Here is a 16868-nt window from a genome sequence, read left to right as displayed (position 1 = left end):
TTGTACTAGCTTTGTATCAGACTATGTTATCTTTTCATACTCTTAGACGAGGTGTAGATACTCATGACGGGTGACACCCCGATGTCGGGCTGTATTTGTTTCCGCACTGTTCTATTCAACTCTATATTTTGGAATTTATAACTTATAATGATTTCAAATGGATTATTATAATTGTTTTGGTTGGTTTGGGGTTTGTGTTGGTTGGCCTAGTTTCATGATAGGTGTCATCACGACCGGATCCGTTTTAGGATCATGACAATAATTTTCATTGGGGCAGAAACAAGTAGCAAAGTAAATAGCACCCTATATTTTGATATAACAGACTTATCATTATAGCATTTCTCCTTCGAAAGCCAAGAGTTAATTATCACACTATACTAACTAAACAGAACCTTAGTATCTAAAGCTAATGATACAAATGGATATAAAGTTTACTTAGGAGCATTCTCCTTCCGCACAGGATAATATTTTCATGCATATCTGATGACTGCTTAATAGGATCTTGAAACTAACTATTTTTCGAATTGTACAATTACAAATAATTGGTAACATATAGGCCCAAAGCTAGCACGTCTCTAAGGTGAGCTTTTTGTAGTGTAACAGGAACCATGAGAGAAACATACGATATTTAAGGGAAGAACTAGAACTGATATCTTGATAATTAACTTGAAGGTAGCCTTGAGTATTTGAAAAATCCTTTGTTGCTGACCTGCAGCTCATGAAATCAGACAAGAATTGAGAAAACCACATCAATTTAGTTCATATTTGGAAATGAATAAATAATAGGGAAGGTCATTGTGTTTAAGATGCTCTATTATGCATTTTGTCAAACAGCCGGAGGACATAATCTGTGAATGTAATATCACCATTAGTATATTGTGTAATAGCATTCCCACACAACTTCCATTCACACAAATCTATCTCCAAGTGATTACAACCACAAAATAAAATCACAACATAGATTAAGCTTCAAAACCCTAAACTCCCAATTACTCTGCTATGAATACATAGGACACAAGTAATGCAATAAATAAATATGATTGAATTCCTCTTAGAAATCAAAACACTCAGCAGAAAGAAGAAAGAATTCAAATCCAATTAAGAGAGAATTTTTTTTAATCTGGAGTTATTCCAATGCGCAATAAAGAAAGAGAAGGATTAAGGGAGAAGAGAGTACAATTTATACTACTATTCTTGAAATTTCTTGAGATTCATAGTGGGACAGAGGGATTCGGATGGGATAGCAAAATTGGGGAGGGGAAAAATGAACTTGAATTGTTCTAAGAGAAATTGCGAAAATAGGTTTTGTTTTTAGGAATTTGAGAGGGAGATTTGGGTGGGAAGTTTTTGAAAATTTCTCTTTCTTTTGAAATTAGTATTTTTTTTGGCATTTGTCTATACATATCACTAATTAAATGTAGGTTTATTCTTAATTATGTGATATTTAAATCAAACGTTACAATTATTTCTGTCATTTTTCATCAAATGTTAGTATTTTTGCACATTTTTCTAATAAATGTCACTAAATGAACCTTTTTTGATATTTATTATAAATATCATTAATTAAATGTCGTTATAGGTCATACTTCCTGCAGTGACATCATCGCTAACACGGGAGGCCCTTCATATGTGAACCTCGCATCTTTCGTTGGGCATGAATTTATTTGCTCTATAGTGTTCCATCAAATCACAAGCAAGATTTTGCACGCGGAATTATCCTTGTCTAAGGGAAGTCAATTGGAACCCAGAAAAATTATACTGTATAGATGGATCAATTTATATATATATTCGATCAAATACTGTTATTTTCGATCGATTTTGGTTGTTTTTTTTCCGACCAAATACTATACATTTAGGTAGTGTGATTATGAATTTAGAATAAATCATCGACTAATCCACTTATGCTTAGTGTAATTATCAATTTATATAAGCTAATTGTTACTAATACACTTCTACGTAATGTAATTATCAATTTACGGTCGAATCAAACCTAACATTACTTAAGGATACTACTAAAAGACTTATACTTAGTGTAATGTCAATCTATAAGCTAAATACAACTAATACACTTACTAATTACTATAAGCGACAGAAAAAAATCTGTCGGTACTGCTGCGTCGGTAAACAACTATTTTTTAGTAGTGTGTAGTATATATATATATATAGTGTGTGTGTGTGTGTATATATATATATATATATATATATATATATATATATATATATAAGTATTAAATATTGTTTATTTAAAACCTCTTTATTATTTACACACACAAATATTATTAAATTTATATTTTAATTTGTATAAAAGTATTTTTCCGACTGAATTCGGTCGGAAATATTGAATTATAATTATTTCGGTTGGTTAATTAAATATATATAATTTTTGTCTTGGGCGGGAAACAAAAAAATTCAAACTTTCCGACCGAAATCGGTCGAAAATTCTGAAAAAGTTTAATATATAATTATTTTTGTACATTGTATACAAGTATGACCAAATATTTGACCAATTGGATATGAGTTTCTTGCCAAAGTATTGACACTTGTGTACATATATAAGGTTATCTATTTTAATCTTGGGACCAATAAAAATAATTCATTAGATAATTTGTCAGTTCGACATGACCCTAGATAGAAAGTTGTGGAAGTCGAGCATTAGGGTTGTAGGTTATAAGGTAGATATGCGTATTCCTACGGCGCGCCAGAGTGAGGCTAGTCTGTTAGGATTTTGTCTTTTTGCTAGTGATTAATGTTGAGTTCACATTACCCTTTTATTTCTCTTAATGTCGGGCTTTATCTACTGTTATTGTTTTATTTTTCGTCTATGTTCTTGTGATGCTATTATTTCTTTCTAAAGTTTATTGATGGTACTGATATACTGTCTCTTTTCGTCTTCTTCAGTCGAGGGACTATCGCAAATAGCCTCTCTACTCTTCGGAGTAGGGGTAAGATCTGCGTACACACTACCCTCCTCAGACCCCACTAGTAAAATTTCGCTGGGCGGTTGTTGTTGACCTAAAACCCAAGTTTGCTTTGTTGGTTTCAAAGTCAAGTTTTAAACCGCCACCTAGCAATAGCATCAACATGCTGAGTGCGTGTAGTTATTGAGTCAATGGCAGTGATTGACATGATAATACACAAGGAAATTATGGCATAATATTGATGTAATAGAAGGATAAAATTTGGGGCCCAGCCTGGTCATTTCTTCTTAATGTAAACAGATTTTTTGTTTTTTTATTCATCCTAGCCTCCGTCATTGTAGTATTACTAAATCAGCATAGAATATTATACTTTTCTGTCATATATTATACAAAACCTTTCTTTTAATTGAAACTAATATACAAGTACAAATATGGGAATTGGGACTTGTCTAGTACCCACGAAGAGAATCTAAGCTAGAACCTTTTCACAGACATATGAATATTTTATTAACTCAAGATCAAAGGTCGCTTTCATGATATATTATTTAAGTCTTTGATAAAAGGTCGCATGATAATTAAGAACCGTTCCCTAGGACGTGACTTAATTTTCTGGCAGGTGTCATGCACATGGATCTCTACTATTTGTGAAATTGCAAACCAACGAAAAGCACCACTAATATAAAAGGTGTGTTATAAACACTGCAAATGTATCCATCCACTTGCAAAGCTGAATATCTCCCCCAACAGGTTTTGGATTGATTATATATTCATAATAGGTTTTAGATTGGTTATGTATTCCAAACAAGTTTTAGATTGATTATGTATTCATAACAGGTTTTGGATTGATTTTAATTTGTAACAACGAAATGTTTCTATAAATGGGTTGACCGATGAACCTATTCCATACTCTAAAACGAAGAAATAAATCCTCTCTTCTAGTGTTGTCATTCTCTTCTATTATTAGTCCTAGTTAATTACATAGTTCTTGCTATACACATAACTCCTAGATATGTTGAGTTATTGATCTCAACCAAACGCATTCTCGACTCACTTTATGAATGGCTATTATCTCTGCATGATTTGAGGAAGTAGCAACCATAATTTGTTTTGTTGAACACCATGATATGCCAGTACCTCCACATATAAATAAATAGCCTGTTTGAGATCGACCTTTATGTGGGTCAGAGAAATATCCTGCATCTGCATAATCTATCAGTTGTGACCTAGATTCATTTGAATAAAATAATTCCATATCAATGGTCCCTCGCAGATATCTGAATAGATGCTTAATACCATTCCAATGTCTTTGTGTTGGGAAAAAACTAAATCTTGCTAACAAGCTTACAGAAAAAGCTATATCTGGTCTAGAATTATTAGAAAGGTACATTAATGCCCCAATTGCACTAAGATATAGTATTTCAGTACCTAGAAGCTCTTCATTATTTTCATGAGAACGAAATGGATCTTTATTTATATCAAGCGATCTCACAACCATCGGGGTACTCAATGGATGTGCTTTATCCATATAAAAGCGCTTCAATTTTGGTGTACATTGATTGATGGACAAATATTCCATTTTTTAAATGCTCAATTTGTAAGCCAAGACAAAAGAAATTCCTTCCAAGATCTTTCATTTCAAATTCTTTCTTCAAGTGATAATTTGGCAGATTTGTTCACTAATGCATTGCCGACATCAACATTTGAGAAGTTAAGATACAAGATTGGAATGTGTCGTCTCCGAGATATCAAATAAGTTTTTTTATCAGGGGGAGAAATACGCGTTATACTCTTTTTCCCTTAACCAAGGTTTTGTCCCATTTGGGTTTTCCTGGTAAGGTTTTTAATGAGGCAACTCTTAATGCGTATTACAAGATATGTGTACTCTTTTTCCTTCACTAAGATTTTTTCTACTTGGTTTTTCTTAGTAAGGTTTTAATGAGGCACATTATCTGTTAGTGGACATCCAAGGGGGAGTGTTATGAATACTGCAAATGGATCCATCCACTTGCAACGATGGATGTCTCCCATAGCAGGTTTTGGATTGGTTATATATCCATAAGAGGTTTTAGATTGGTTATGTATCCAAAACAGGTTTTAGATTGGTTATGTATTCATAACATGTTTTGGATTGGTTTTGTAACAACGAAATATTTCCATAAATAGGTTAACCAATGAACCTATTCCATACTCTGAAACGAAGAAATAAATCCTCTCTTCTAATGTTGTCATTCTCTTCTATTATTAGTCCTAGTTAATTATATAGTTCTTGCTATATTGCTTTTATTTTATAACAAGGTGAGCAAATTGTCTCCTTTTTCTTTCGCCCCATCAAATGGATTATTATATATTAAAATTGAGATGATGGCTAGCTTTCTTCTTGTAGAAGTCTCTACGTATTGTAAAACTAGAAAACTTTTGTCTCCAAAGAATAGTACTAGTAATAAAGCACAATCACAAATGGAACCCTAAATGAGTAAACTTTCCAGTTAGTCTCAGACGATAATTTGGAATTTTCATGTGACTGAGACTTGTATGCTTTATAAGGAAATGATCAAGAGAAAAATTAATTAACTTTCGAAGGAAATAATTTTTATAGGCAATTGGGAAGAAAATCATTTCTTCTCCCATTACACAAATTTAATTGACTTATCTAAAACTCAGATTATATTTTAGGTTAAACATTCATAATCAACAAGAGGTGTGATTGGAGGTTAGAATCCCCTAACTCTTAATCAGTGATTTAGATTAAAACTCTTTAGAATCGAGAACTTTTGATTTGGAGCATTTTAAATCCCGTGATAGACTTACTCAGACACTAGTTTGATTACAAAGTTTTAAATACCGAATGATTTTCATAGTCTTAATCACAACGACAACAATAATAAATAATCTAATATAAGAGACATACGCTTTTAATAAAAAAAAGATTTAAAGATTGGTTGATGGGTGAACCTTAGCTTTCAATTACATCAAGATTTACTGTTGAAGGACCACTTTGGGACAAGCAGTTACACGAGACCGACAGTGCAAGATGCAAAATAACCATCGGGACCAAATTGAGCTTCAACCAGGAAATAATTATTAATTAAATCTTGCATATAAAACATTAATGCATAATGCAAACACATATGAGAGTAATGTATGTATATATAAGAACACAGCGGAATTCAGTTTTGTGGTTTTCAGAACAGATGAACTGTAATTTATTTTTGACATGATAAGAAATATTATGAGGTAATCACTTGATAAACTTTTGATCAAATAATAGAAATCAATTATAATCGACGTCTTTCAAAAGTTACTACTAGTATTTAGAACGGGACTAAAAACTTAACCTCCACGAGTAACTAAATATCCGTATTTCTACGGATGACTAATTAATGACTTATAACTATATTAAGCTCTATTTTTTTACTTTACCTGAAAATCTGACATCTCGTTTAGGATGGGAGAACAAAACGGAACCTTTTGCACGCACACATTTTATGCATGTGTTTTTTAAATTTTCGACACAAGAGAAATGGGATTCCTATGTGAAGTATGAACAAACGAAATGACATTTTATTCTGGTTTGGCCACCACAAATAATTATATATGCATAAGAACATTTTGTAGTGCATGTATATAATATATTATATTTTTTTTTACTGTATCCTAAAATCTGACATAAAAGATCAAAGCTAAACCACATGCTTACACACGACTATTAAAATGCATGTTTTTGTTATTTCCACTGACACTAAAAGTGAAAAGATAAAAGGAATTGGACATTTTGTTCTGGTAGCTGTCACCGGTAGAATTGATGCATCAACTAAATCTCCATCCATGCACTTGGACTTATAATTTTGAATTGCGTTAGACACAAAATAAAACTTCTCCCTCTTTTTTGATTCATATCAATGCACCACTAATTGATACTTAGAACATTGACTAGTGGAATTCCATTTGGCCCACATAGTGAACTTACCTATACTTACAAACAATTTGATTTAAGCCAAAAGTCCCGTAAAGTATAATGACTTCTATTCTTAATTGAGAATGATAATAGTATTCTTTTCCTTTTTTTTCATTAAAATAATTTTAATTCTATTTTGTTTAAAGTATTAGAAGGTCGAAATTTGTACATGGGAGAAATTATTTAATTTTCTAACGTGAATTTACAAAATGACAAAGCATGACGTGTTCCTGCACTAGAAATTTGACCTTTTGGTCATCTGTATTTTCTAAGAATATACACATAGTTCAATTACTTTAAAAGTGACAAACAATAATTATTTGAATTTAAGATCAAAGAGTATAAAGTTTAGTGATCCTATGTAAAATGAACTCAATATTTTGTGATAAACAATATAATGTTATAGATTTACAATAAACAAATTAATTAATTAGACAATACCTGAATATATAGTACCAATAATTGATCGCTAGCTGCTCAAATGACTTAATTTTCGAAAGCGGGAGTTTGAACCTAGCATCCAGGTATTAATTTTATATGCATGAAAATTCTTAGTATGGAACCTATATTATATTAATATGTTTTAAAAAAAATATATGTGACAGTCTAACTACCTGTGCTAGAATGACGAGAACCCGGGCTTGAACAAATGCGCAAATACACATGAACTCAAAGCTACAATTTTCATTGGATCTGGTCCAAAGACACATAAAGAGTACGTAGAAGCTAATTGAAATAAGAATAATTAAATGTTATTCTTAACTTAGGCCATTGGAATTCCTAGCAATTGTTGGAGATGAAAAATCCCTTAAACTAATCATTCATTTCACATGCAATTTACAAATGACAAATGCTTCCATCAAAACGAAATAACAAAACACCTTGGGCACACTGCTCGACCCACCCTTTCCAAAGCATCAAAAAGGTGAAAACGTAAATAAAACAAGGGAATTGCCTTTATGGTTGGGTAAAAGTGAGCAAAAGGAACCCAAAAATATACTCTCTTATTCTAAAAATAAATTTTTATTTTTATTTTGTCACTTTTCGTATATCAAAATAATAATAATTTATTTTTCATATTTTATTATTAACATTAATTATTCATTCTAAATTATTTTTCAAATCCATTAAAACTATACACAAATTAATATAAATATTATGATATTATAAATTTTATTTATTATCTTTTACGGGGCGTGGAAGGTGAAAGGAGGGAGTACTAAAACTTTGACAATAAACAAACATTTCTTAAATCTCGTCGTGAAATATACGCGCCGAAAAGGGGATGCTCCTAAAAGGATCCTCCTCTAGGTGAGTGACAGCTGACCTCTTAACTCTCAAGTGTATTTATGCTATATATCTTTTGCCTTAGGTAATTAATCACCGCCATTCTCGTGTCCATCTATTTTCTTCTCAACAAACATGGGCACCAACCTAGGGGCAAAGTCATAACTGGTAAACTAATAATTAATTATGACTAAATGATCCACATTTTTATTTTTAAATAGTAAACATTAAAATAATTAGAAAGTCTAATTGAAGAAATGGGAGAAGATGAACCCGTCGAACTTAGAATGTAACGGAAATGTTTGGTTTAGTCACTTGAATGAAATACAATAAATTATTGCCAGTCGTTGGTGAAAGAGAATTAGAAGTGATATACCTTCTTATTTCGGCTCAGTTTGGTGAAAAAAGTTTGCCAAAAGAGCAAGAGGCTACCAAACTTTTCATTTTTATTTCAGATGTTAGTTTACTTGCAAAATGAGGATTCGACTACTCTCTCTGTTTTTTTTTGTAATGCTCATTTCTCTGAATTATCATTCAGCTTTATGACACCATTCGAACAAACTCATTAATTTTTGCTTAGTTTTGTATTTATATTAGAAAATTTAATAAATTAATTACAAATTCAATAACTAAAAAAGAGCTATCTATTCAATAACAAGTAAGATTCATAAACTTTAAATTGTAACTCCGCCTCTAATTACATTGTCATATGGATGACGTTTTACAAAATATAATAGAAAAGGTATTTTAGAGTTCTAATTAGAATGGGTGTTTTAAAAAATATTCTTGTTTTCCTGGTTTAAAAATATTATTCGAATGAATAAAAGGTTGTTTTAATAATATACATGTAATTACGCTAAAGAAATTAAAGAAAAAAATAAAAAGCAAGAAAACTTGACGTTTCTCTCGATCTCGCTCCTCAACTGTCATTCGGATTTATTCAATGTGTAGCGCGTAAAACGATAAGATTCGTTACAGGCGTTTGCAAATACCACTCGGGTCGGGTCGGGTCATACCAAGAAGCATGTCTGTTGTCACAGCAGCCAATAGAAAACAGCCACTCGAACAAACAAAACAAAAACAATTATATTAAGTATATATATAAATTAAAAAAGAGATATAAAAAATCACTTCTAAAATTTCTCAGCGAATAAGTGTCGGCTGCTTCTTTATTTCTTGGGTTCTGCGTTTGCGAATTCACTTCTATAAAAACCTTTTCCTTCTTACAAACAAAAAAGCTAGCATTAAGAACTTGGATCATGTATATATTTTCTTGGATTCTTTTCTCCTTTTTACATTTATAGTATATAGCTTTTAGTTTACACACCAATATTTGGTGTTGGAGCTTATTTTAGCTCCATAAATAAGAACACTGAACTGGGTTCAGCGTAAAATTTCGTTCCAAGTAATCCCATTTTGGAGATTTTCTCAATCTCTTCATTGCCATTTTCAGGTACTTTATTTTCAAATCTCGAGTTTTATTGATTCTCATAAAAGGGTTTTAGTAGTATTAGTTAATGACACTTTCTCTATCATGTTTTTTTTTCTTTTTCTGAATGGCATTAATGTTGATGCTAAGTATGGGAACACACATTTATTTGTATAAAGTTTTAATCTTTCTCTAATTGGGAAGTGTTAATACCTTAAAACTAGTACTTGTTTGTGATTATGTAATTCGCTCTGTTTTGCTGCAGCGCTTAGAATCTTGTGTATTTCGTTGATAATATTTTTGTTCAAAAAAAATGATTTGCAGAATGGTAAATGGGAGTGTGCGACAATGGATATATTCATTACTTACTATGTCGATGATTTTTAGAAATGAAGGGCTGTTTGTTAATATTACTTACCTTTTGAGTGGGGTGGCAAAAGAAGCAGGTCAGAATTTTTTGTTTTCCTTTTGGTTGCAAATTAAACAAAGACTATAAATGTGGAAATATGTTAAATATTTGATGCCATTATTGATGTGTTTGCAGTATGTTTGGATGGGAGTCCACCTGCATATCATCATGACAAAGGATTTGGTACAGGGGTTAATAGTTGGTTAATCCAAATGGAGGTTTGTACACCCACTATAATTTTGTTTCAGTTTGCACATTTTATATGACTAGAAGTTAGATAACTATTTTACTCGAACTCTCCAAAAATGTTGTCGCATTCTTGTCGGATCTTCCGAATATGCACTAATTTTGTAATATGTGTCAGGCAACCGGCATTTTTGAAGATTCTGAGCAACTTATGTCCCAATTCAATTATTGGATTTTTCACAATTAATCATCATAATAGAGTTTTTGCTAGTGATTAGTGGGAAAAAAAGGAGCAAATGATGCATACAAATCTAAGGGAATACTTATAATATGATTATGAGGTTTTATAATCTGAATAACATTTACCAACCATGTTGCTAAGGGTACAACTTTGAAGAATATTTGAAGATGATATTTTGGAGAAAAGTGTTAAAATATCTCAGTTGAATGTTGGAAGGACAAGATGTATTTGGTATCTACTTTCAACAATGAAAAATTATATTTTCAGGGAGGAGGTTGGTGCAATAATGTCACCACTTGCCTTTCTCGTAAGAATACTCGCTTGGGATCGTCCAAACAGATGGTAAAACAACTCGCTTTCTCGGGAATTCTAAGCAACAAGCCTCAGTTTAATCCAGGTAGAGTTTCACCTGTTTTTATATTGATGGCTCTCATGAATAATAATTTTCCTATCTGAAATCTTATTTGAAAATTGTAGACTTCTATAACTGGAACAGAGTAAAGGTTAGGTATTGCGATGGATCATCCTTCACTGGTGATGTTCAAGCAGTCAATCCGGTAATATTAATTTAACACTGAAACTATTGATTCGTCCAAAACTACGATTCTCTCATGATCTCATAAAAATATCGTGGAGATTAAAATCCTCCACTTGACTTTTTTTTGTGATTCTGATGAGCATATAATATCAGATTACTAATCTTCACTTCAGAGGGGCAAGAGTTTTTCTTGCTGTTATGGAGGATTTGTTGGCAAAGGGAATGAAGAACGCTGAAAATGTACAGCCTTTTCTGCCTCTTTTCTCTCTTTCTCAGATGCTTAGACAATACTCTACTGTTGTTTACTGGCTCACAAATCAAGTTCTAATGGTAGGCTATTCTGTCTGGATGTTCAGCTGGCGGATTGACTTCAATTTTACATTGTGACAGCTTCAAGGCGCTCCTACCAATGGGTGCTAAAGTAAAGTGTTTTTCAGATGCTGGTTATTTTATCAATGTGTAAGCATTCCAATAGTATGGTAATATCCTGGTGTTAGCCAGACTTTCAAGAATTTTAACTAAAATTTTCCGCTTTATTGCAGGAAAGATATTTCTGGTGCACCTCATATTGAAGAGTTCTTTGGAGATGTTGTCAGATTACATGTATGCTTCTTTTAACATAAATCTTGTGGGAACTCACTGGGTTGTTGTTGTTGTTGTTGTCGTCGTCTGTTTGGTGAATAAAAATATTGAAAATCTGTAATTTTTTATCTCATATTCAAGGAACTTCAATTTTCCAACAGTAATTGTGCCTAGAAAAAGAAGAAATAGTAAAGTCAATGGAGAAATTTACGTAAATTTCATTTTCATTTTACCTTATTTTGGCTTCAGGGTTCTGCCAAGAATCTGCCACCATCATGTACCTCAAGATTGAAACCGAATTTGGTAAGAGCAATCACTTTCATAATATTTGTTGTGCCTTTTACTTTAGTTTATGTTATGCCAATAATCCAATAATCTTGCAGTGCTTTTTCCCGCAAAATGTTGCTCAACACGTGCGGACACCACTTTTTCTAGTTAATGCAGCCTATGATTCATGGCAGGTAAGAGTATTTCTGAACTTCGCTTCTCTGCTCTATTTCAATCCTTGATTGTTTTGTAATTTTTGCCTTTTTTCTTCGTTAGAACTTGAGAACATCACCTTTCTGTGTTGTTGTGATGTATTACTGTATTAGTTAAATGATACAATACCTCACCTAAAACTGTTAAGAGGTAGATATGATGTTTGAGTAGGTCATCATGCTTTTGGACACTGATGTGGTAATTTAAAGTTCCTATGCTTGATATGGAGATTGTCCTTTCAAGACCCTGAACTGAGCAGATTGCCTCAGACATGAGACAAGATAGCTCCCTTGTACCAAAAGAATAGACCAAAACTGCTTTCCATGTGTGATTATTCTAAGACGATGGGGAAACATAAATAACAACTGAATGGAACAAGTCACATTGTAGGTAACACATTTAAGGAATGCAAACAATTTAATTGATTTGCCATTATGTACTCTTCCGCTCAAGAAATCATGTATATTGTTGGACTTTAGTATCTGCATATATCACTAAAGCTAAAAGATTTCTGATTATGGGATTTGGAATAACCTTGGAGTTCTAGCTTCCAACATAAACAGAGTGCAAAGAAAAAATTCACTTGTTCATCCGCTAACTTAGTACGACATAAATACCAGTAAATGTCAGTATAAAGCAGAGTGGAGTTACTTGCTCGTCCTGACTTAATATTGTTTGAATTCAGATAAAGAACATTTTGGCTCCTAGTGTTGCTGATCCCCGTGGGGTCTGGCGCAACTGCAAACTTGACATACTGAGATGCTCTTCCAGGCAGCTTCAAACTATGCAAGGTCAAGACTCTAAGCCCTCAATACCTCTATGCGGTCAATGCTTTCATTCTAAAATAGAAATGACACCTCATGAACTGCCGAACATTCGAAAAAATACATTTCACGAAGAGCTTTTGGTTCATGATGTCTGACAGTAAGACTCATTTCTCAGGTTTTAGATTGGGGTTTCTGAGAGCATTATATGCGCTTGGCCCTTCTTCATCAAGAGGGTATTTTATCAACTCATGCTATGCACACTGTCAAACTGAAGTTCAAGAAACATGGTTCAGGGCTGACTCTCCTAAGTTAGCTAACAAGGTAGGCAATTAACTCAACTCTAGCTTGTTCATTTCATATTCCGGTTATTGACATGTAAAAGTTCTTAGTTTTTACTTCTTGTCGGCGTAGACCATTCATTCTCAGTGTCCTATCGTGGAGAACCACTGACTGCGCTAAAAATCTCTCTTCTGCAGACAATTGCCAAAGCACTCGGAGACTGGTTCTTCGACAAAAATCCATTCCAGAAGATTGATTGCCCTTACCCTTGTGATAAAACTTGTCACAACCGTGTTTTTGATCCAAATGTTCATCCTTTTGATATTGATATGTAAATCATTGATAGAAGTAATTCTTTGAGATCATTGATGTGGAAAATCAGAAACTCCCAAAGGGAAATATAGAAAATATAGAATGAAAGAAGTTTGTATTGATTTATTAAATATTTCACAACAAGGGGAAAAAAGCTACCATAGCATAAAATTGTATGTTGCGGTGCGCTACACAGAAACTATGTATTCTTATGCAATTAGTATGCTAGTCTCAATAAAAGTGATTTTATACTTATTTGTGTTTCCAAATGGTATGTATCTATTAATTTTATCGAGTTCATAATTTTTATGCACTTTTTGAGGGCATTCTAGAAGGCACTTGGCACCTGAGTTGATTTATGCATGATGTTTCAAAATGGTCAGTCTGAAAGGATCTTTATTGATCTTGAGGGCATGTTTAGGGCATGAGCCATTGATTTAAGAGGTAATTGGGATGGGCACTTGCTTTTGATGGAATTTGCTTAGATAACAATTTTCAGGTGAGCAAATAAATGCCATCGTTAAAAACAAATTGATTACCTTATGAAGATCAAGCAATCCAACAAAGAACTAATGGCGGATCTAAAGCGGAATCTAAATGTTGATGTGAATCCAGTAACTTTTACTCATACCCTGCATATTATTAAGAAATTCATTAAATATGAACAAATATGTCATCATAAATTCCATAATTATTGTATATTAAATTGAGATGTTGTAGAAATCATAAACTGAAAATTCTATATCCGTCTAGTACAGTGAAGTCAGAGAAAGGTGCATTAGAGCCTGAAATCCGTTTTTCAATCTCGGTACTTGGTTCCAAATTAGCTCCACCTGTTCTTGCAATGTCATAAGCATATTGAAGCATCTCTATATGAGATATTTTTAGTGGGATTTCACTAGGTCGTTAATGTTGTTGTTGTCGTCGTCTATATGAGGTATTTCAAAGGCTTTCAGCTCATGTTCAAGGAGGAAAAACTTCTTAATATTCATTTGTAGTCTAGTTAATTTTTCTTGGAGTTTTTAATTTGCATGCACTCAATCTCATGATGCCGAGGTGACTCCTAGAACTACTCCACACGCTTGTGAGCTTTCTTGGGTGCTCTTAGTAAACTTTTCATGTATGTTAATTGCTTAACATATGCTTCCCCATGTTGTTTTAATTAGGTTATACATTATATTGGGAGTGTTGGAAAAATAACTCACTATATTGACAAATAACAACTAATAAAACAAATATTGTATCGTGGCAAGCCGCTGTCTTGAAAGAGATTTTAGTCCGACTAAATCGTCTAGACTGGTCGCTCTTCAAAGTCCCACAACACTCTTAAATACGTGCAGTCATGACCGAAAGTTTGGGCAAATACAATTTTTCAGAAATTGAACAAGAGAAAGAGAGAAGAATATTTTTGTATTTGATAATTCACAAAAAGCACCGCCTTTTATAGACCAAGATGTGGACTGATACAAAAAAGAATTTTAATCCAGAGCAGTTATGTTACAAGAATTTAACACAAAGAGAATGAATTTGGATATATTCAGGTAACCATATATTTAGTTGCATTCTAATAAGCTAAAAATATAAAAATAGTTTTAGCAAAATCAGACTTGAATTAGGCCTCGAGTATTGATAGTAGGCTAGAAACTCGTATTGTAGCCGTATTTTGCACTCTGCACTTTACTCGTGTTTAAGCTTAAATGATGGTGATTTGCACTTATTATGTGTTTTATGCCTTGAAGGAAATGATTTTGAGTCAAGAAGATAAATTGGAGCTAAATCGAACAATTTGGAGTTTTGAAGTCTGAGTAAAAGCCCAAGATTTAAACCAGGATCGCATTCGGGGTCGATAACCAAGTCTGGATAACAAAAAATGAGAAAAAAAATTCACTCTGACAAAAAAACACTATCGTGCCACATGGGGCGCCATGAGGCGCGATACGACAGTGCAATTGAAGATCTCTGCTAAAAACCTGCTCTCTGAACTTCTCCATTGGTGCGCCGCGTGGGGAGCCATGCCCTGCGCCGTACCTGTGCAATTTTGTCAGAGTGTTTTCCAACTTCAGCTTGGAAAGGGTAGTTCCGTGCGGACCCGCATCTACATGGCATAAATACGCCAAAAATATGATTTTGGGAGGACCTTTGACCTATGAAGAACGATTTGAGGAGCAACTAATGCAAGAAGACACGAGATTTCATCAAGATTTCAACAAACAATCAGTGCAATAGGGGAGTTTGTATCGAATCATTAACATTGACGTTTTCTATGTCTTTAAACCTTTTTAGATGACCTTTTCCATTGCTATGGAGTAGTTTTTTCTTAGGGTGTTGACAGACATGGTGTATTCATAATTTGAGTAGCGATTCGATTCTTGACAATCACTTGACTTAATAGATGGAGTTTTGAATTATATTGTGAAGTTGTTCATTATTTTGCTTAATTGAAAGAGGAGTTTGATATTGAATTTCTTTACATCATATGCTCTAGTTTAAATTTGTGATTCAATGTCATGATCCAAAATCCCACCTTAAGAATCGTGATGACACCTAGTCTCTAAGACTAGGTAAGCCTAACACATGATGAGATCAATATAATTAAACCACTTTACTATTAAAGTAAATCTGAAAAATGTCATAACAAAATCAATAGTGGAATACAATAGTCATACATCCCAAAACCGGTAGTACGGAGTCATAAGCTCTATAGAGAGTATGCTAGAAATCTCTAAAATACAATGTTGTTTGGAAATACAATAAACAGTAGCAAGGAACCATAGAAGGTGACTCCGAGACCTGTGAGCAGGACAACATGTATACCTTGAAGTCTCCGCAATTCAACTCAAACTCTAGCAACCAACATGATTTGAGGTATCTGGATCTGCACAAAAATATAAAAAGCATAGTATGAGTACATCACAATCGATACCCAATAAGTATCAAGACTAATCTTGGTGGAGTAGTAATGTGGTTCAAGTTGAGACACTCAAGATTTGATATCGTTGTTACTCTCTTGTGTTATTATTATTTACCGTTGATATTATCCGTGGCGGAATATTACTTTTTCCCAACAATTTTGACAGTCTTCACTGTAACTTAACTAACTTCATTTTTGTATTTGTCTGAAATAGCCTACTACTACGATACTCAGTGAAGGAACACGTTAATCTAAACACATTAGATTTAGCGCGTAAATCGTAAAAAGAGAACTTACTTGTTCTTCATGGCGCGGAAGCTGAAGATGGATGAACCGCAGCTGGAATCACTGGTCGGTGATGGTTTTCACATTGTGACGAAGCAACCCCTATATCACAATCTAAATCCTAACCGAAATTGAGAGAGAAGAGCTTAGAAAAATACTACGGAGAGTGTATTTTTAATGTACACACTAAGTGTACTTATATAGAAAATATTAGGATTAACTAATAACCCTGTTGGGCCTTAAATCACTCCTTATGGGTGGACCCAATTTTTCTACATCTCTGACTCAC

General features: G+C 33.2%; 1 protein-coding gene across 1 annotated transcript; it reads left to right on the top strand.

The window, feature by feature from the left end:
* Positions 1–9286: 9286 nt before the first annotated feature.
* Positions 9287–13638, top strand: LOC107792267 (pectin acetylesterase 8). Its single transcript, XM_016614462.2, has 13 exons — positions 9287–9613; positions 9914–10035; positions 10134–10216; positions 10693–10822; positions 10903–10982; positions 11117–11203; positions 11298–11422; positions 11506–11566; positions 11795–11848; positions 11929–12006; positions 12711–12816; positions 12968–13113; positions 13269–13638. Exons 2-13 carry the CDS (start codon positions 9915–9917, stop codon positions 13404–13406), a joined length of 1209 nt encoding a protein of 402 aa, XP_016469948.1. The 5' UTR covers positions 9287–9613; position 9914; the 3' UTR covers positions 13407–13638.
* Positions 13639–16868: the final 3230 nt, after the last annotated feature.

Source organism: Nicotiana tabacum, chromosome 1 (assembly GCF_000715075.1).
Source record: "Nicotiana tabacum cultivar K326 chromosome 1, ASM71507v2, whole genome shotgun sequence".
Lineage (NCBI taxonomy): Eukaryota > Viridiplantae > Streptophyta > Magnoliopsida > Solanales > Solanaceae > Nicotiana > Nicotiana tabacum.
Note: the sequence above shows the minus strand (reverse complement) of the source record. Positions and strands in the feature narration are given on the sequence as shown.